We start from the raw sequence: 22,939 nt of genomic DNA on the forward strand, positions 1-22,939 counted from the left end.
AAGAGAGAGAGATAGAGAGAGAGAGAGTGTGAGAGAGAGAGAGAGAGAGAGAGAGAAGAGAGAGAGGAGAGAGAGAGAGAGAGAGAGAGAGAGAGAGACACACACACACACACACAGACACACACAGAGATATAACGTTAGAGAAACAGAAAGATAGAGAGACAGAGACAGAGATGGAGAGACAGATAGATAGATAGAGATAGAAAGAGAGAGAGAGAGAGAGAGAGAGAGAGAGAGAGAGAGAGAGAGAGAGAAAGAGAGAGAGAGATAGATAGATAGATAGATAGATAGATAGAGAGAGAGAGAGAGAGAGAGAGAAGAGAGAGAGAGAGAGAGAGAGAGAGAGAGAGAGAGAGAGAGGAGAGAGAGAGAGAGAGACACACACACACACACAGACAGACAGAGAGACACACAGAGAGATAGAGAGACAGAAAGATAGAGAGACAGAGATAGAGAGACAGAGATAACTGTTAGATAGATAGATAGATAGAGAGAGAGAGAGAGAGAGAGAGAGAGAGAGAGAGAGAGAGAGAGAGAGAGAGAGAGACTATGTAAAGAGAGGGTTAGGTATCGTGTACTGTACATAGAGGAAAGCCTGTGATACATTATGACCTCAGGCTCTGGAATTGATGTACATGACCTTACATACATGTATCTGCACTTCAGCGCATACTGGGAAGTGGGGAAAGTGCTTTAACCACCAGACCCAGTACTTCACGGACAGGGTATCATTTACCAGTTCCTTTGGACGTCATGCAAAGACGACCTTATCTAGCTGAAGTCCTTACATTCAACACCAACAGAATACAATCTAATGATAGTACTGCTACTGTAGTACATCCTGGCTTTTTCAGCGGATAACTATCCGTTCCGACAAGGCGTTTAGTAGTCATCACTGCTACCAGACTAACGCAAGCTGCAGACCATTCATAATAATTTTTCAGCATTCAGACACAAGTCTAATTCCGAGTCTCTCTCTCTGTTTAGGTACTAGTCAATACAAGCAGAAAAGACTCTAGCCCGTACAACTGCGCGTGTTCAATATCCAGGTGATGAAAGCAGCGAAAGGGAGACTAGCGGGAACAAACATAGAAACCGGTATGAATTTGAAATGTTGATTCTCCCGCACATACACATAACCATGATGATAGTGTCATGTACATGTAGAATATTATTTCTCCTTTTCTGGCTTTCTGAGTTGATTTTGTATTGCATTTTCATCCATTGTATTTCTTTTGCCGGTAGAAGAGGCTTCATCACAACTCAACTGTGCAAGTCATGTAGAATGCACACCTTGTTCTGGAGAGAAAAGGGACTCAAAGCGGCAATCAGCACTACATGTGAGCTAATTATCACCGCCATCAAAATGTCTCTTCACATGGCCACCATCATCAATACAATGTCATGTACATGGATAGACTTGGTTGCGCTTCTACGTTCCAAAATAGATTCCGTCAGGGGCCTCTTGCACGGGTACCGGGTAATCACAAGGATGTCGACACTGGCGCGACATCTACTGTAGCAAAATTGCCAGCGACTATTTAGCAGACAGAAGACGAAAGTTGATACGTCTGGACACAATGATACGTTCATTCTTCTGACTCTACATGACATGTACGTGCGTGAGAATCACCACTATTAATAATTATTATTATTATTGTCTGTGACTGGGAGTGAGAATGTGACAGGCTGCTGTAATTATAGTATCCGGCATGAAAACGCCAATCATGTTGTCCACTCATTTCGCGAAGGCACTACTAAAACACGTGTAATTATGGACTATATTAAAGTTAAAGCACAGCTTGAACAGGAATTGTGCGATAGAGCGAATCGAGCAGCTAGCAGTCTGCCAGCTCTACCCTTGCCAGCTTCCTTTCCTTCATACATGTACTAAAAAATATTACAAAATACAGAGAGGCATAAACACAAGTTTGCAGTACAGTATAGGAATGCTAAATTTCGTGCTTAGTCTTGAGTTCTATGGCTATTCAGCCAGCCCGATCAGACGACTATAATAATAATAATTATGATACTAATTGTTCCTTCCTAGGGTTATGAGATTGGGGAGGAGGGAGATGTAAAGCCTGCAGGTGTGGTAATCAAGTACAGCAGTAGGTGAAGGCGAGGTGTGTAGCCATATCAAGCTATAATCGGCTGCACAGATATTGATGAACACTGGGGCGAAACAAACGCATGGCTGGTCCTGGTCATGTTTGTCAATCTACGTACAAAAAACAAAAGCACACAAAAAGGCCACAATTACACAAAGTCTTGGCACAATTTCACTGGCTCCCCTGTGACATTGCTGTTGTTTTGACACCTGCAGTAGCCTGCTCCCGGGAGCGGCTTCATTCATTCGCTTTACTCATCTGCCAGACTGAGCAGTTACTGATGAACCGGTGTTGGTTTTGGACTGAGTACAGCGAGGAGAATGAGTTAATAATCCGAAGATTGAGTATAGTTTCAAACAAGATAGCACACTGCACAAAGAATACACATCAAGCCACACTGTACAGAATATACATCAAGCTAAACTGTACAGAATACACATCAAGCCACACTGTACAGAATACACATCAAGCCACACTTTACAGAATACACATCAAGCCACACTGTACAGAATATACATCAAGCCACACTGTACAGAATATACATCAAGCCACACTGTACAGAATACACATCAAGCCACACTGTACAGAATAAACATCAAGCCACACTGTACAGAATACACATCAAGCCACACTGTACAGAATACACATCAAGCCACACTGTACAGAATACACATCAAGCCACACTTTACAGAATACACATCAAGCCACACTTTACAGAATATACATCAAGCCAAACTGTACAGAATACACATCAAGCCACACTGTACAGAATATACATCAAGCCACACTGTACAGAATATACATCAAGCCACACTGTACAGAATAAACATCAAGCCACACTGTACAGAATACACATCAAGCCACACTGTACAGAATACACATCAAGCCACACTGTACAGAATATACATCAAGCCACACTGTACAGAATATACATCAAGCCACACTGTACAGAATACACATCAAGCCAAACTGTACAGAATATACATCAAGCCAAACTGTACAGAATATACATCAAGCCAAACTGTACAGAATATACATCAAGCCAAACTGTACAGAATATACATCAAGCCAAACTGTACAGAATATACACAAGCCACACTGTACAGAATATACATCAAGCCACACTGTACAGAATATACACAAGCCACACTGTACAGAATATACATCAAGCCACACTGTACAGAATATACACAAGCCACACTGTACAGAATACACATCAAGCCACACTGTACAGAATATACATCAAGCCACACTGTACAGAATATACATCAAGCCACACTGTACAGAATATACATCAAGCCACACTGTACAGAATATACATCAAGCCACACTGTACAGAATATACATCAAGCCACACTGTACAGAATATACATCAAGCCACACTGTACAGAATATACATCAAGCCACACTGTACAGAATACACATCAAGCCACACTTTACAGAATATACATCAAGCCACACTGTACAGAATACACATCAAGCCACACTTTACAGAATATACATCAAGCCAAACTGTACAGAATACACATCAAGCCACACTGTACAGAATATACATCAAGCCAAACTGTACAGAATACACATCAAGCCACACTGTACAGAATATACATTGTGTTACAGTCACAATGAATATGCATCACGCTACTTCAGGATTGTGCGTAACGCTACATAAAGAAAGCACACGTGTTTGTCCCAGGCTCTAGTCTCAGTACCATTGTCGGTCTTTATTATTTTCGAGCTGGGAATGTAAAACATAGAAAAAAAAAAAAAAAAAAAATTCACGGTTCGCGTGAGACTCGGCCAAAGGCCCAGTTTTCCGCATCCGCAGGAACGCCACCACCCTCTTGGATCAAGGCGCAGATGCAGCTCCTAAACGGTGGGAGGTGAGTAGATCAGACCCACCACAAAGTGGTCAAAGACCGAAATCCCATTCACTGCATCCATGTTTCCCTCGTGCCAGGCCACGAGTTCCCAATTAACTGTGGGTCGCAGCACGGCTGGAAAAAATCCTTCCGCTTCCAAGCAGGACTTGAACCTGGTACCCTCTGTTTCTCAATCATGGTCTTAGACCATCCCACTATGCCTGCCTGCATCCACACACACAAACATAGAAAGAAGAAAAAAAACCCACACACACACAATCCTTCGATCTACAATAGTAACATACCCTCACCTAATGTCCTGACTTGAATTGTTGCCCAGGGTCCAGTTTGATGGAGGTAACCGAGCGCCGCCACACTCACTTCATATGTGCTGTTGGGCTGTTTGCCAGAGACTCGAATATCCAAGAAATTAATACTCAACAAGCTGCCATCACTTTCCCTCATTCGGTATCCCCAGATGGGGCCATTGCGATCCAACACATCCAGTTCTGTCCAGGATAGCTTGAATGAGGTCCTGGTTATATCAGTCACGCTTAAAACAGGGGCTGCTGATGGAGCTGCGCAAGTCCAGAGTTTGCACGCAGCAGAAAAAAGACAAAATCCCTAAGTAAGTGCTGAGAACGAAATAGTGGTAGCATTTTCAGCGATAATTAAAAGAAAGTTGTAATTCGATGATGCCATCTTCATTTGGTCCACCGATTCATAGTCGTAGTAGGTTCTTTACAGTCCATTCACAAAAAGATGGGCCCTGGCTCTGGCCAGCTTCCGTATTAGGTGATTTTTCAAGATTTTATTTTACACAGTGCAGTACTGTGAAATTTGAAATTTGAAAAGGGTCCAAAAAGGGTAAAAAGTTCTAGGAAAGTTAGTTGCTCCCACAACACAAGAGATCATGCTTTTCTTGCCAACTTGGGCCTGGCACTCAGGACCACCCGAAGCAGTTTTTGATAAGCCCATTGCGCAATAACGTAGTTTGTACCACCGACACCCCACACAGCCGCCTGGGCATGGTCGTGTGGGGTGGTTAAACGGCCTGGATTTTGATGGGTTTTCCCAATTCAGTGCTCTTGGGGCAAAACCTGGCCGAAATCCTATTCTTGCTATGGCTTGCTTTTTTGAGAAATAGACTTCAGAAACATAATTGGAAGAGGATTCCATAGGGGATTGCAGAAAAAATTCTAAAAAAAACTCAACGTTTTACCCATTTATGGCCAAAAGCTACACGTCCATCTTTTTCTGAATGGACTGTGGTCAGAAGTAACTACCGTACTGGCAATATATGTTGCCGCGTAACGCGTAACGCAGGGGGGTGCGGCGTAACGCGCGACCAGGCTAGTGCGACAAATTTTCGTTGCGTTCGTAACGCGCGTCCGGCGGGGTGCGGCGATCTTTTCATTGCAAAAAAGGCTGAAAACTGTGAAAGCACGTGTACCGCGTGGTGAAAAGTTCAAAACTGGACGCAGCAGGAAGTCCTGCAATAGCAAAAAAAGGGCTGCGGCAATATAGAAACCTGTGTAACGGCTCCGGTGCGACTTTGCATGTAACACCCTGCGTGCGGTAAACATGTGCCAATCAACGCTTCATGGCCTCTCTGCGACCATATATATTGCCAGTACGGTACTTGCTGTTGTGGAGCGTTGCTGGTGAACTGTTTGGTGTGGTGTTGGCAAGTGTCGTGTGCACGGTCTCGCCTGGTCGAAAACAAAAGAACGTCCTACCACTAAAAGAAAGTTGGCTAGTCCCAATAGGGAGTGGTGCTGTCTTGTAGGTTTGTTGAGTAGACAGTCGGATTAACCTCTCGTTTGCTCTGGATGCATGGCAGCAGTGTGTCATGCATGTGACGCAGGCCCGCCGGAACTGGTCCAGTTGGTCAGGCTATCACCGGACCAACATTCTCGGCCGCCGCCGCCATGTGTTTACTACCGTGGAGGTCATGTGCATCCGCTGTATTCTACACAAAGTGTGAACGGCCACATTACTGCTGGACCAATAGGCCCATGCGCATTGCCAAATATGGAAGGTATGAGTAATGCATGTGAGTACGCCGGGATCAGGGATGCACTGTTCAACACCCCACACGACCATGCCCAGGCGGCTGTGTGGGGTGTCGGTAGTACAGACTACGTTATTTCGCAATGGGCTTATCAAAAACTGCTTCGGGTGGTCCTGAGTGCCAGGCCCAAGTCGGCAGGAAACGCGCGATCTCTTGTGTTGTGGGAGCAACTAACTTTCCTAGAAGTGCTCAGAATACGCCACAATGCTTAGGCAAGATTGTCATGAATTTCACATCACGTGCATGCCAAGCACAGCACATCAGACCAGGGCACCAAACACAACAGAGAAGCATATCTACAAGCACAGTCATAGTGAACTGTGACAGGTTCCCCTCCATCTGTATGACCATTCTTCGAGGAGATATGACCAAGGAAATCATCACGGTGCAGGTGCGTAGCCTGCATGGGGCAAGGGACCACGTACCCCCCCCCCCCTAAAAATGGCAACCTAGGTTCAGCGAGCACATAAGGACCATGAATGACATGCACTAGCCATCTTTCACATATGCGGCCTTGCACCCCCCCCCCCCCCTAAAAGGGGGCCAGCTACGCACCTGCTGTGACCTTACAACTTGGCTCAGGCTGGGTGCAAGTTGATGAAGTACCAAATGAGAGCTAAACAAAGGGCAAAAGCTAAGTTTACCTGCAGGTTGCGTTCTGACATGATAGGTGATTGAGTCATTGCTTCTGGTGGACGCAGCTGTCTCCACATAACAGTGGACGTGGTATTTGCTGTCTTCCTCTAACCCAGTCAGGGAAATACTGCTCGAATTGGTGCAAAGTGTTGTGCCATTTTGGAATGCTGCTGCCACTCCCGAGACCGAGACCAGCTCATACACAACACAATACTCTGCGATGTTGAAGTTACTACTGCCAACCACTAGGGACACATTGATGGTTTGTGCAGAAGCTGCAAAAATGGCTTTAGGTGGCAGCGGAGCTGCATATGTGACAAAGAGAAAAGCAAAAAAAACAGGGGACTTTCAACATCATTCAAGCTCTACTCTTACAATCATTTAAATACTACGTAAAGACAAGAGTACAGTCCCGCTCAATGAAATCCAGTCGCTTCACTCAAGTTTGAACCTTACATCATTTCTCAGCCCAGTGTTCGCAAGTCTAGGGCTGCGTAACGCCCGGCGTGTACTTGAGTGACGTGACTGGATTTCATTGAGCAGCATTGTACATGAAATCCATAGTGTCCATCTGGGTTGGGTTGCTGCCACGGCGGAATTCCGTGATTACATCATTTTAGCGATGTAGTGCGTACAAGCAGGATGCAAGCAGATAGTTTGTATGTCTCTTGCTGCACAACTGCAGCTCAGTTGTATGCACTATACCATGTCCGGCCTCTAGCTTGGAAGGTTCAAGGCTGATGGTTTGCGAACTGGAGGTGTGTTAGAGCTAGGTCTCAGGTTGTTGAATATCTCAGTAAACATGTCAGTTGTGTGCCTTGTTATCGCACTTTCAGAATGCTTATTATCTTGTTACAGTCGTGGATAGTTGCTTCATAACTCGTTTCCATGTGATTTCCTGTATTTTAACTACATGCCGTATTTTTCCGGTTATAAGTCGACCTTTTACGACTGAAAATAGCAGGAGAAAAGGTGGGGGTCGACTTGCAACCGGGATTCGACTTATAACTGAGAATTATCGGTATCTTCCAAAAATGACCTGCACTGAATACACGAGTGCACCATGTGTATGCATTTTTGCCAAGTTTATTAATTGCCTTTTTCAAGGATTTGGATGTTTCACAATCCAATGAGGAGTGTTTATGCAATTTGTTCATGTGTTAGTAGCAGGGAGCGGTTAGCAGTGCTTCGTTGGGCAAAACTTTAAAAACATAATTAAGACCTCCGGATACGGGGGTCGACCTATAACCGGGGTCGACTTATAACCGGTAAAATACGGTACCCGATTTCGCAATCTATACCTCGCATGCAAAGACGCAAATCTATATAACTTAATAGTAGACACTTCCTTTCATCTATCAAACGTTTTCTTTTCCTTCTCTTCAGCACAGGAGTAACAATGATTCCGAGACCTTTGGTCGGAGGAGTTACTTTTGCCCCGCCCCCACTTCCATCCAGTATGCTGTGCAGTATGCTGTGCAGCATCTGATTGTTCTGTGGAACTCAGTTTAAAAACAAAACAAAAAAAACAGGGAATTGACAGGAAGGAAGTGTCTACTTGATTGTGGGGATTTGCGTCTTTGCATGCGAAGGTATAGATTGCGCAACTACTGTGACCGCCTCCAAACTACCGCTTCCATTATACCCGATTTCATCATAATTACTCCTTTCAAAAAGTGACAGAATATACGTTGCCTCCTATTGCCATTACACATGTACATGTGTTGTAGTACGTTATTCTGTGTATGTCGTGTGTACGTCATGTTGGTGCATGCGCGTGTTGCTGTGGTGTGAAAAGCAGTCTTCGTCTTCAGTTCGTCATGTCTAGTTGTGTTTCCGTAGTTGCCTTGCAATAAACAGTCTTTCAAAAGTAGTTATCATCGTCCCTTTGTATAAGTGTGGAGATGGCACGGGACTGGGAGCAGGTGGAGGAAAGGCAGTTACAAGGCAGTTACAACACATGTACATGTGTCGTACATGTGGCTGAACTTGTACTGTAGTTGTAGCTCTTCGTTGTACATGCCGCTGCGCGTGTAGCTCTTTGTCGTACAGTCAACTTCGCTAATAACGACTGCGGATATAACGACAATTCGCGAATAACGACATAATTGTCATGCCCAGAGCATAGTCCCATCCAACAGTGACACATATAATGAGACTTCAGGTATAACGACACTTCGCGAATAAGGACACTTTTCTGATGCCCAGCCGCCGAGTGTCGTTATACGCGAAGTTGACTGTACATGCTGCTGCGTGTTTGTCTCTTTGTCGTACATGCTGCTGACCCGTGGTACATGTACACGCTTCTGTGTCTCACTCATCGGACATACGTAAAGAATGTGCACAACTCCACATACGGAACCTGTGCAACGGTACATAAAGCACACAAGCAATCTTTCGACATACGTACCCTCAGCTAATGTCCTGACTTGAAGCGTTCCCTGGGGTCCGGTGAGATTGCGATAACCGATGGCCGCCACGCTCACTTCATACGCACTGTTGGGTTGATAGCCGGTTAGTCGAACACTCAAGTCATTAGTAATCAACACCCTGCCATCACTGCTCTTCACTTGGTATCCACTGAGGGGGCCGTTATGATCCAACACATCCAGTTTAGTCCAGGACAGGCTAAACGAAGTCCAGGCTATATCAGTCACATTTAGAATAGGGGCCGCTGATGGAGCTGTGCAAGTGCAGAGTTTGCACGGAGCAAAAACATAACACAAGTCCCAGGTGCTCTCAGAGGGAAACTCTGTTATCGCTTTCAGCAATAATTATAAAAAAAGCTGCTTGCTCGCAATATGGAGTGGTGCTTTCTTGCAGGTTTGACGAGTCGAAGGTCGGATGGACTCGCAAGTCATCATGGTTATTACGTACATGCTGAACATAGGTTGAATATTTTTAGGGGGGGGGGGGGTGCACATTTTATTTTATTTTATTTTATTCCAAGCAATACATGGCTGGGGTAGCTTATGACCACTTTGCGTGGCGATTGCAGGGTTTTATAGCCAACCACGGCACATGCCCCAGCGCCCCATACAGGCTGGGCACCTGCAAACACAAAGTGTGAAAGGTCGGCCACATTACTACCGTACCAATCAAAACTGTTCCCGAGGCGGCCCTGAACTGTGTCCCGTCAAGTGTACACTCCAGGCAGGTTGGGAGCAACCAGCTTTCCTCTAAGTGCTGGGAACATGCCATCAGGCCTTGGCAAATAGCTGCCATGAAACTCACTTCACTTGCATGCCAGGCACAACACATCAGGGAGACAAAGGACCAGAGGAGCACATCTACAAGCACACCGTTAAATGTGACGGGTTCTCTCCGATTCTTGTTCTTTTTCTCATTCTCCTTTTCTTCTTGTTATAGCCAGATTCTGTACAGGTCTCACCTCCTCTTCTTTTTTTCCATCATATAAACTATTCTCATCATCTTGTGAGAACCGGCCGTCACAGCCAATGAGAAGGCATAAATGGCTGTTCGTTTTGGTGAGGTAAAATATGTAAGCAACAAGCTTTATAACCATTTTTCGGAAGAGAGATGGCCAAGCAGAACACCTTACAATTTGGCACAGATCAGCGCCAGTTGTTGAAGAACGAAGAAGAGCTAAAAACAGTGCAAAGCTAAGTTTACCTGCAGGTTGAGTTCTGACTTGGTAGGTGATTGAGTCATTGCTTCTGGCGGACGCAGTTGTCTCCACATAACAGTGGACGTGGTATTTGCTATCTTCCTCTAACCCAGTCAGGGAAATACTGCTCGTATTGGTGCAAAATGTTGTACCATTTTTGAATGCTGCTGCCACTCCCGAGACCTCGGCCAGCTCATACACAACACAATACTCTGCGATGTTGAATTTACCAGTGTTAACTACCTGCGACACATTGATGGTTTGTGGAGAAGCTGCAAAACTGGCTTTAGGTGCCAGCGGAGCTGCATATGTGACAAATAGAAAAGCAAAAACACGGCACCTTTAAAATCCTACAAGCTCTACTTCTCTTACAAAAACATCAAGATGTAGTGAAAGATACATTGCCGAGGAAGACTGAGAAACAACAAATCGGGTAATTCCCGGATGAAGAGCTGAATATACAGACATTTAGAAAGAAGGAGAGAGAAAGAGAGAGAAAGAAATAGAGAGAAAGAGAGAAATCAAGTCTGGACAAAAAGGTATGAAGAAAGAGAGGAAAAAGATATGATAGAAAGTGAATAAGAGAGTGAAATAAAAAGAAGTATCCATGATTAATGATCATAGTTACTCCGTTCAAAAATGATAGAATAGGAAGTGCTGCCAGTAACCATTATACATGGACATGTAGCGTATTTTCCGGAGTATAAGCCGCACTTTGAACTCTCCAAATTCACCCAAAAAAGGGGGTGCAGCGTATACTCAGATGATCAAATTAACCCATACATATACTCCGTTGATCAAATTGACCCGTGATAAATAGGTTAGATGTCTGTATGGTGGCAAAAGTGGGAGGGGGGGGGGGGCTTATACCCCGGAAAATAAGATGCATGTATATTAATCATTGGATATGACTTGCACAGATGTATTGCTGGTTTTTGCTAGTGCTTTGTAAGCTGTGCGTTACGTACCTGTGCAAACACGTCGCTCACATTCACAGCTTTCCTCGAAGCACTGCTCTGCACACGGTAGGAGATAACCAACCGACCAAACAACCAAACAAACGCAAACATGCACAGAGTTGATTGGCCGCTCAGGATGCCATTTTAAATTCCAAGCAAGCACGCAATCATCTGACAACATTCATCGCGAGTAAACGAGTTGGGAGGAGGATCAATGATTTTCTAGCAGACCTTTTGAATGATATTCGCAAACATAATCCACATACTGCTGTAATAGTCACACACACTCAAAGCAAGTGCTCTATTTTTATTGTACACATCCCAAATGTACACGGCATTGCATTCAACTGATGGCAACATTGTAGAAAGTGAAAATCTTGACTAAATTTTACGGAACTTTTTCCCCTTCCCCTCTTTCCGTAGATATGTGCACTGCAATAAAAAAAACTCCGCTGACAATCATGGGAACAAATCACGTTCAAATTGTTTTGCAACAAAGCATAACAAGTACGGAATTGACAGTAAACGGCGTTGACATTTGGATATTGGAAGGCGGTTGGACTGCTCAACATGGATCCTGTAAAGCATCTTGGACTGTGTGAAGCGCTTCGCACTGTGTAAGGTATCTTGGACCGTGCAAGGCGGTTCGGACCATGTAAGGTGCATTGGACTGTGTATGGCGGTTTGGACCGCGTAGGGCGCCCTGGACCGTGTAAAGCGTCTTGGACTGTGTAACGGACCTTGGACTGTGCAACGGACCTTGGACTGTGTAAGGCACTTTTGACTGTGTAAAGCGTCTTGGACTGGGTAGGGAGGTTTGGACTGTGTAAAACGTTTTGGACTGTGTAAGGCGGTTTGGACGGTGTAAAGCGTCTTGGACTGTGTAAGGCGGTTTGGATTGTGTAAAGCGTCTTGGACTGTGTAGGGAGGTTTTTACTTTAGTGAGCATCCTGGAGCCAATAGGGTACGTGGACCTCCTAGAGGTCTTACATACATCCCAGTGCAAGTGTACACACAATCACTTACTGTAGCAGACAACGTTAGCCAGTCGGTCTCTCAGGGCACCCTGCTTGTACTGGTTCCAGTGCGTGTACTGTTTGTAAATGACGTCGTACTGATCGGTGCCGTCCGTCCACACCACCAGCCCGTCGCCATACCCGTTGGGTATCATTCCCTTCAGCATGCTGATAACGCACATGCGCAGCGTCCGTGCCATTTCTCGGAACAGCGCAAAGCCGAACAACCGGTACCCGCTGTCCGAGCACATCTCTGTGGCGACCGAGAAATTCCTAGCCCCAACGTCCAGTGTACGCCAGTGGAACACGCGGCGATCGTCAGTTGGGCATACCGCATCCAAACCTGGAAAGTACAGGACCAAACAGGCACGGCCAAAGCAAGAACCGTCAGCTCCGGGAACATTTTACCCATACGGGGGATCCATTATCTTAGTTGGAGGAGGTTTAAAAAGAAAAAAGACACAGGTCATGCAACGAAGGATGCAAAGTTCCTCTTATTAGCTACAGGCCATCGTGAGAATAAAATATTTCAAAAATCAAAACAGTTGTTTTGAAAATACCGCCATTCCGGCAACAGGCTCTCAACTGTTGCCGGAATGGCGGTATTTTCAAGTGCAAGAAACACGCTGCAAGGGAGTTTGGGAATTCTGAAGAAAAGTTGTTTTCGGTGGATTAAAAAGAAGTCTAGAGTAAACACGTGACGGTGAGATCTATCTGATAATCACTATGTGTAAGAGGCAGTGTTAGTGTGTCAGTTAGTGATGAAGGGACTGCCATACCGATCATAGTTGAGGAATCATCAGAATATAATTTTTTTGTTACGTCATCACGTATCAGAAGTTAAACAAAAGCACACATAACTAATATGATGCCTGCCAGTTTGACTCTCTCTTTCAGGTTAATACTGATATCATGTCTAGTGTTATTCTCGAGCATGTGTGCTACTTTTCAGCATTCCTTTCCTTTTCCCCGTTTGTAAACGTACTCGTGAAACTACATGAACTTGTCTCGAACTAGTCTCCAAAGTATTGCATCGCCTCAATGGACACATAGCGTTTTTTTGTACTTTGCCGCGGGGGAATTGTGAGTTCATCTGCGATATCTGTATGATCACAAGTGAGAAAACTGACAGATGCTTACTTTTAACACACAGTTCATGTCCGATGACCCAATCGTCAGTCTCGCACCTAGCTGTGCCGACAGGCAAGAAACCTGGATCACAGACGGCGGCAACTCGGTCACCCAAAGATGTAGTTTTGAGAATACCATTGCCAACCATCCTATGAGGGCAAACACCTGCATAAACACAGAAGAAAAGCAATTGGTCTTGTGCAGATTCACTGATGTCCGTAACAAGAAAACAGTTCGTACCAAATCCGCTCATTATTTCTCGTTGTATGCCCTACAATCATTGTTTCACACCACACCCATGCATGTCGACAGGAAAACTACTACAAAACAGAAACAGGAATCATTTCATAGCCAAACTCGTCAGTTCAAACTCGGATACTGAGCCAGTAATAAATGTAAAAAAAGAGAAGAAACACATGCGAACGAAAAAAGTCAGTATAAAAAAAAGTGCGTCTGAGCCCACTGCTAAACACAATCCCGACAGGAGCAAGAACACACTTCACACTGGGCAACTTACTGCGGCGACAGACGTGTGGAGGATGAACCCAACCGTTCGGCGTGCACTGGACCATGCCAGTGGGTACAAATGATCGTCTGCAAACTGGTAAGATGTCGTCGAGACTGACCGGATGGCGGTCTAGGTGACCGTATTTGAGAATTGTTTCTGGACAGGCTGTATGCGGAATTGAAAAACGGAAAGAAAGACTTAGTATTCTCTTTTGCGTGCTTTTTGTACGCTCATATCTCCGGACTTCGAAGTTACGGGCACATCCGTCTACCACACACCCTGTAAGCGATTTTTTGCGGTGGAAAAAGTAGTACTCTTTTGTACGGTTTCTGCTGGGATGATGGCTACACCTAAGCTTAGTGGTAGAGCATAGCTGGCCTCAAGCAATGGTCCCTGGTTTCGAGTCATGGTGGTGACAGTCAATTTTTTCTTCAGACTTTTCCCGTCTGTGTCTTTCCCTCAAACCAGTCACGAACTCTTTTGATAGTTTTTGTTTACCATACCATAAAAGCCAGTGTAAATGCCCGGGCCATACAGAGTAGCAGCCTTGAATTCCTGGGCGTATACAAGGGCAAGGCCATTATTTAGGAACCGGGCATATACTTAAAATAAAAAAATGTTGAAATTCTCCCCTCGCTCAATAAGGGACCGTCCGGGGTTACCGATTGTTTTTACAAAACGAAAAGTTTTAGTATTTTTCAGCCCCCACCCACTCACCCACCTTTTCTGCAGGTAAAACGAATTCCAATAAAATATTGATGTCAATTTTCGACACCCAAAAGTAACTGGGCATTCTCCATCTGCATTCAATAATTATTTTCAAAACGAAACTCCATCAAACCCACCCACCCACAAACGAAATCTTTTCGTTTTGGAAATATTATTGGTAACCTTGGACGGCCCCTAACTGTATCCATAGTATCATTATTTTAGCTGAGCATGCACACTATAAATAAATACAGTGTCCCCGTAACATGTACAACCAACCAGAACCAGTGTTCAGTGTTCTGGTTGGGGAAGAGCGATCCTGAAGCACATCCATCAACACCGGTAACTATTATGTGTTGAGTACAATACCCGCACTGGTATTGATTACCAGCATGCGGCCTGGGCGTATACATGGGCATGGGTGACATTTTGAAACAAATAATTGACTTCACCTGACTGGGCGTGTCACACGGAGGGTGGCCGTGATCTCGAGTGGGCGTATTTACTGGCTTGTACGGTATGCCAGATCGCTGGCCGTCGCCCACCAAAACGTACGCAATTCGGAGTTATGGACATTTCGAAGTTACATGTACCGACAGTGCCCGGTCCTGGACTGCCCGAATAAACGAGGTATGAGGGTATCTGTTACGTCACTACATATTCGTTACAAGAGTACACATATTATGACTTTGTCTACTAGTTTGTATATCTGGAGCATGCGTGCAGCTGGTCAGGGTTCCAGTCTCTCCGGAGGCGTGGGTTCGAATCCCACCGCTGCCACCATTGTAACTCGTGTACTCTCAGCACTCAAAGCACATACTTGTTGTTACGTAAGTAGTTATCATTCGTTCATTGTCTCACAAGGAGAAGAAGAAGACAAGGCAGTGCGAGTATGCGCACAGCCTATCCATGCATTCCTACGGTGTACTATTTATGTGTATACAAATTACGTGTAAAGTAGCCATGCTAAATCTTTCCCCCTTTCCTTGTAATAATGAACGTCTTGTAAATCTACGGCTTGTCGGTTGTGTTTGGACTGAGACTTTATCGATATGGATACATAACAGTATGCCAATCCATAACACCAAGAGGAGATAAACAAGAGTGTGCAACTCTGGATCTCTCCTGCACAATCTGCAGATACCCCCGCCCATGGCGGAATTTTTTGTTGACGTCACCTTTTTTCAGAGAAACGCGCATTTTGCCGCAGAGCAGTGTGAGAGCACGTGCTGGGCACCGACCTTGTAGTGTAAAGCCCGGCCAAGAGCACGAGGGAAAACTTCCTGAAAGACTCGCAACGCGTGCGTCGTCGAAAAAATTACATCAACAAAAAATTCCGCCGTGGGCCTACCCATCTGCGAGTTGCACCCTCTTGTTTATCTACTCTTGATTACACGCTACTCAGTTACAAAACTCACACATGGTCTCTCTACAGGAAACATCACTTGAGATTCAGCACAAGTGACAGGCATGGGTCATCAGCAGGCTTGAACAGTGATGTCGCCATAATACCTCTCGAAATGCTATAAAAATTCCGTTCTCTCGCTGATTTTTGAATTGGAACATCGGATTGGATCGACACAGTGGCAAGTCAACAGTCATAATTCGTAGGCAATGACTGAATATCATGTTAACACTTGGATTGGTCCGTGGACATCACTGATTTTTGGCAATGCTGTTCTGTTCTGAGCTGTTTCCTCCCTTGCTTCAGTGTATTGCAGTCGAACTTTTTCTTTGACCACTACTCCCAGGAATGAGGACGGGGTCTCTGGACAAAATTTTCATAATGAATGGCTTTTTAAGTCTACCCAGGAGGGGTATGGGAAGCAAGCTGCATATCCAAGATTATTTTTAAAAGACATGGAATCTGTTTGCTTTTTTTGCCCAAATATATATATTTAAAGGTGTGTGTGGAGTATTGCATGTTAACAAGCAATACTCCACACACAAGTATTGCCACAAACTAATGGTTCGCACCAAGCATACACACAAGCATACATACAAGCATACACGCAATTGATTATACAGTCTTCCTTCTTCTTTCTATCGTGTCTTCTAAAGTATTTTACTTATCTTTGCGCCATTTTAATATTATTATTTATTGTTTATTGCACTCATATTGTTTATTTATGACACCTTCCAGTGGCTAAAGATGAATCAGTGCCAATATAGATGAGGAGGGGACGTTTGCCAGCCATGGCGCAGAAAGAAAGTATAAGAAGGGTGGTGGTGCACCAATACCATGGTAAATAACAGAGGAAAGGGAGCAGTACAGCCGACATGAGCCGACCGACATGGCACGCTTACGACGTTTCCATGGCCCTGATGTGCGACATACGGTTTTCTGGCGCGTTTTCCTGGGGCTTGTCTCCGTGTGTCGTCCTCTGGTTCTTTGGTTATTCATTACATGGTCTAATGATGAGTTACAGTTTTATCCTATGAACTAAGAGAACCCAAGATGCGCTCGCGTTGAGCCAAAGCATTCTTACATTCAACCCTTTTGTAAATTGGTCCTTCGAGCCAGATCGCCGGATCGAACCAGAGAAGCCCAGAGGTGGCAGAGAGCAGCAGTGTTGGTCCGCAGCTGAAAGTCGCCAAGGCGAAGGCGAAGATGGAGTACACTAATGTCTGCCGTGGGTTGCTGGTCTCCATCGTGGAAGACACTGTGAGTGCCGATGAGATTAAGTATGGCCTACTGATGCTCGAGAATAGTATGAGCTCCGTGATGGAGGTTGTTTCAGAGCTGGCAAATACATTTTACAAGAATCCTGCTTATTTGGAGAGTCTGGCAAAGGAGACTGTGGAATTAGAAGTGTCGTACACTGAGGCGGTGACGCAGGCCAGCACTGTTTTAGCAAACATCAGCATGAGTAGATACAACAGTGCACAGACAAGCGACATCACGGGGTTGCGATACACCCGTCATCACCCAGAGAGAGTTCAGGCCTATTTGGATTCCATTTCAGCTACAGACAAAAACAATCAGCACGACCAAGGAGCAACAGTGTACGTCGGTGATGTAGTAGTCGTGCACGACGACAATGAGAAGCGCGGCCTGTGGAGACTAGCGTTAGTCGAAGACCTCATCCGAGGCAAGGACAACAAGGTCCGAGGGGTGCAGTGATAATATGCTCTTCCCGTGGAGGACGAGCATCCACCATGCGTCGTCCGGTGCAGCGACTGTACCCCGTAGAGGTATCGAGACCTGCACCAGCCGCCGACATTCTCGCCGAACAACCGCAGGCAGTTGTTGCGGACACAGCCTCCGCTACCCAGCAATCGGGTGTGCACCCCGGCGCCATGTGTCCCAAGAGAGATGCTGCCCGGTCGGCTGATAAAGCCAGACAGCAACTGATTGATGCCGGCACTTTATAGAACTAAAGTGTGTGTGTGTGTGCCTGTGTGCGTGTGCGTGCGTGTGTGTGCGTGTTTGCGTGCGCCTGTGTGCGTGTGTGTGTGTGCGTGTGTGTGTGTGTGTGTGTGTGTGTGTGTGTGTGTGCAAGCAAAGCCCCATTTCCATCCTTTTCTTAACATCGGTATACTCCATTACTTACGTTTACCACAGAGACGTCCACCACGGTGATATTCACATTCACAGTTCTCATCCATACACTGCTCTGCAACCGGGCATGAACACGTATGCACAAACACGCGCATGTATGCGTGCACACACACACACACACACACACACACACACACACACACACACATGCACACACACACACACACACACACAAACACACACGGACACACACGAACACACATACACACACACACGCACACACACACACACGAACACGAACACACACATACACACGAACACGAACACACACATACACACAAACACGAACACACACATACACACAGTCTTCAATGCTTTGTGACATGGTGAAATAGAGGTGAAGATGCAAGAACTCAGTGCCTAGGATGAAGCATGCATTACACTTTGTTTCATGTGCTGGAAACACTTCACAATGCCTGTGCCAATGGTCGCATGGTGAGCCAAATCAGTGAAACTCAAGTCAACCTTTTCGCCGAGACGGGCGTCGGGACGTATTCACCGGACCCAAAATGAAGTATGACGCATGTCTTAGTGTGGCTCCCTAATGAGTGCCTTGAGAAACTTCAGAACCTGAGCGATGGGACCTAACGTCAATAACATGGTAAAAGCAATGAGCAGCTGACAACAGACGATCACTCACTGTAACACACAACGTGCCCCAAAGCACCTCCGGTGGCATCCAGGATCGTTCTAGCCCTGGGAAACTCGTAAATGACGTTCCTCTCCAGAAGATTGCCGTCTGTCCACAGTCGAAGGCTGCCGTCGACGAAGCCACCCAGCCACATTCTCTCCAGCAGGCGGTCGACGCACGGACGGATGGCATGTGACATAGACTTAAACATAGTGTAGGAGAACAGCCGGTAACCCTGGTCAAAGCAACTTTGTGCGGCGGTAGAACGATTCTGAACGCCGATGTTCAACGCAAGCCAGTGATTCATTCCACTGGTTTGCGCTGGACATACAGCATACCAACCTGGATAGAGTATGCACAAACATCAAAGTAGGAAAAGAAGTCAATTGGCGAATCGGATCTTGAGCAATTAGTGTTGAACATCATTTTGCATGTTACTCTATCTGGTTCAGTTGACTCTCCCTCCCTCCCTCCCTCCCTCCTTCCCTCCCTCTCTCTCTCCCTCCCTCCCTCCCTCCCTCCCTCTCCCCACTTGTACTAGCCACCCGTGCTTACCCACAGTAACTGACCAGTGTAGAGTACTTATGTAACATCAGCATTGTAGAGTACATATGTAACATCAGTACTGTAACACCACTAACCTATTCTGCACACCACTGGCCGTGCCAAGTGGCAAGATGCCACACGGGTCGTGCCATCGGACACCTTCAGGTAGCGGCAGGATCTGTCGCCTACATACGATGAGTGCAGCTCCAAACTGTCCACATCACTGCGTCCGGACATAGTCTCCCTCACTAAGCTCAATGAGCAGGTTTTCTGCTCGCCCTCCGACCCGGCCAGTTGCCCGTTTTCTCGCCGACACAGCTCAACAGCGTGTCTGAAGTCAAGTGCAAACGGATGGTAGACATACTTGCTGGGAACTGCAACACTGCCACCATTGGCAGGACACCGAGAGGAGGCTGGAGAATCGCCTGTTGAATACAGCATGTAAGCACACAGACACATGGAGACACAAACAGACAGACACACACAAACACACAGGCAGACACAGATAGACACATACAGACAGACAGATAGACAGACACACACACACACAGACACACAGACACACAGACACAGACACACTCACAAACACACATATAGACACAGACATGCACAGACACACACACACATATGCACACAAACAAACATACAGAGAAACAGACAAGGATACATACAGACAGACAACAAACAGACAGACAGGCAAACATACACAAATGATTGTTGATATACTGCAAGGAAGTCAGTTATTTTTCTGAATATTTTTTAAACCAGCCAGAACATAGTGAGACATAAAGAGTTGCTCAAACAGAAACTATGCTAGATATTGCATGCTTACCATGATGCAAAAGTGAATTGAACGCCGTATAATTCACTCTAAAAGGCAAATATCGTACTCAGTACTTGCGATTGTGCTAAGGTATTGAATATCTTACTGGTTTGTTCACATGATTAGTAGACTAAAATGCCGCGTGGATCGCTCCACTGCTGACAACTCACTCATCATCAGCCCCGTGTGGTGGGACTAGAAATAAATGAGCCCCACGTATGACCCCAGAAGAGAGCTACCAAACGTTCTGCCATTCTTCTGCTCTTTTATCCCTCCACACTGACACATTCGATCACGACATACATAATTACTATGCAATGTCAACCCCCACCTTTCGCTATTATTATTATTGGGCCGCTGAGTGACCTCATTTGACTGCGAACGGAAAAATAGATAATACAAAACAATACTTACCTATCCTCCTAGCGCATACAACTGGATGCAGCGTATTGACACAATGAACACCATCCGCGATGGATTGCGATCCTCCTATCCATGCCTGGCTGCAGTTCTGCGGTCGGAGTGGTGCTGGAGTTATGCTGTCGTACCTCTGCAAGTTGTGTGCAACGTCCACAAAGTGTCCTGGGTCGAACAGCTTTGTGTAGGCAATATGAAACTCGGTGGCCAGCATCGCAATGCTCTCCTTGCAGCCCGACGCTTGTGGAAATCCGATGAGATGGGAGTTCTTGCGTTGGCACAGCTTCTCTGCTTCGGTCCAGCCCAATTTGCCGGAGAGGCTCATCGGGTCAAACTCATTCACTAACACTTGCTCCTTGTCAGCACCACAGCTAAACCAGATGTCGACTGTAATGGAGAAGAAGAGAGAGAAGGATTGAAAAGAATTTAGTTCTATTCTTAAAAAATAACAGTTGAGAAGAAGAAAAACTTCAGACTCTTAACCAGCATCAAAGTTAACAGTGCACACTAGCATCTTTCATAATTATTAAGGAGGCAGGAAGAGCGCCTGTCCACCTAACAGTGGATGCCACGGACCTGAGCCTGCTGACCACCATGAACTTCTGGCCAAGGCCACTGTATGCCAGGCCATGGCGACTGTGGGGAGCAGCATGGCTGGAGAAAAAAACCCTCTCTCAAGTAAGACTCGAACCAGAAACCTCTGCGACATCTCAATCATGGTCTTAGAGCTACCCACTGTGTCTGACTGGGTCACACAATGCATGCTGGTATCATATCTAAGTCAGTCACACAATGCATGCTGGTATCATAATCTAAGTCAGTCACACAATGCATGCTGGTATCATAATCTAAGTCGGCCGGGGAGATTTGCTTGTACTGTACAGGCAGAACATTTCGTCGGTCAATAATTTCGTCCAACTCCAAAGCAAGGGAGTTCGTCCTTTGTAAATTTTCGTCCATGGATCATAAAAGTGTATTGAAAAGCAGGACGAATCGACATTCGTCCGGCATTTAATTTAGTCCAAAAGCTCCTGGGACGAAAAAGACGAAATTAAATTCCAGACGAATATTTATGCTATACAGTATGTGTACTTACATGTTGGTTTGCAGACAAAGTCTGAGACCCAAGTGTAGCCGTCATTACATACACATGTAGAGTTCACCTTCTTTCCAAACTGGCATGATCCTAAGCAGGTACCAAACATGGGAGACCATCAATGAAGAACACACACACACACACACACACACACACCCACAGATGTTATAGCACCACAAGCATGATTGTACAGTCACCTGCCCTGTCCCTGTCCCTGTCCCTGTTCCTGTCCTGTCTACTGTAAAAGCAGAACTTTTCGGTGGTGTTTTATTTTCGGTAACTTCGGTGCCGACAAGTTTTACCGAAAATAAAACGCACCGAAATTTTCGGTACAACCGATACTGTATACATGTAGTACTAGTACACTTACCTGGAGAACGGGTTTTACCGAAAATTTCCCTCCACCGAACCGCCGATTTTGGCGAATACCGAAAATATTACACCACCGAAATTTTTTGCTTTTACAGTACCTACAAGTACTTCCAGTGTGCCGGGGAGGAAGGAAAGAGAGATATGAGCATGCATACGCATGATGCGTCACACACAGACACACAAAAATGCATGCGCACAAACACACACAAACACACGAATGCACATGCGCACACACACACTTACACACACACAAACCTGCCGGCACACAAGAACTTTCACGCATTTCATACTGTTAGAATACCACTTCTGGATATGTAAACTTTAATAGGGTGGGCACAGTGACATCAGTCCACGGAGATCAAATTTCTTAGTCAAAGAGACAGAAGGTTTTGGATGGGTGTGGTGGGAGATGTTACTGAGAAATGAGTACTACGGTTGTAAAAAGCTGTGACTGCTAATCCGATTTTGTTCTCTACCTGCCTCATACATGTATGCTAAGGAGCTGAAACGTACAAACTTCAGAAAAAAACATGGCTGAAACTTACGGGCACAGGAACCGTTCACACCAGTCACTTGGCCATCCGCCCCGCAACTTGCAGTAGCAGAATCATAGACTTCGTATCCACTATCACAAGTTAACGTCAGTGTATTCTGTGCAGCGGTGAAGTCCCCTGTGCTGTATGCTCCGTTGTCGGGATTGGTTGGTCGTGTACAGATTCCTAGCAACACAGGTCAGAGGCAGAATGGTCAGTGTGAGTGTTTTCAGCTTTTCAAGCTGTATAGTGGGGTTTGGGTACTGGGTGAATTTTACCAGTGAGAATAGCAATTTTTATATTTTAATGTATACCCAGTGCTGTGGACA

At 45.5% G+C, this 22,939-nt stretch overlaps 1 protein-coding gene across 1 annotated transcript; it reads right to left on the reverse strand.

Moving 5' to 3' along the window:
• Window positions 1-1,654: 1,654 nt before the first annotated feature.
• LOC135828046 (uncharacterized) lies at window positions 1,655-20,975 on the reverse strand. Its single transcript, XM_065340481.1, has 13 exons — window positions 20,607-20,975; window positions 19,465-19,794; window positions 18,833-19,165; window positions 18,185-18,247; window positions 13,932-14,087; window positions 13,424-13,579; window positions 12,294-12,626; window positions 11,277-11,324; window positions 10,314-10,610; window positions 9,091-9,363; window positions 6,689-6,985; window positions 4,282-4,548; window positions 1,655-2,221 (listed from the first exon to the last, which is right to left on the reverse strand). Exons 1-13 carry the CDS (start codon window positions 20,932-20,934, stop codon window positions 2,217-2,219), a joined length of 2,886 nt encoding a protein of 961 aa, XP_065196553.1. The 5' UTR covers window positions 20,935-20,975; the 3' UTR covers window positions 1,655-2,216.
• Between the last annotated feature and the right edge of the window lie 1,964 nt (window positions 20,976-22,939).

Source organism: Sycon ciliatum, chromosome 12 (genome assembly GCF_964019385.1).
Source record: "Sycon ciliatum chromosome 12, ocSycCili1.1, whole genome shotgun sequence".
Classification (NCBI taxonomy): domain Eukaryota; kingdom Metazoa; phylum Porifera; class Calcarea; order Leucosolenida; family Sycettidae; genus Sycon; species Sycon ciliatum.

Excerpts from the sequence above, each read along its gene's own strand:
- LOC135828046 (XM_065340481.1), bottom strand. The coding sequence starts at position 20,934 with ATGAGCCTCTCCGGCAAATTGGGCTGGACCGAAGCAGAGAAGCTGTGC. Across the intron at positions 12,627-13,423 it reads ACATGAACTGTGTGTTAAAA|GTTTGGATGCGGTATGCCCA; the intron begins GTAAGCATCTGT and ends TGTACTTTCCAG. Across the intron at positions 11,325-12,293 it reads GGCTAACGTTGTCTGCTACA|AGCAGTGCTTCGAGGAAAGC; the intron begins GTAAGTGATTGT and ends TACCGTGTGCAG.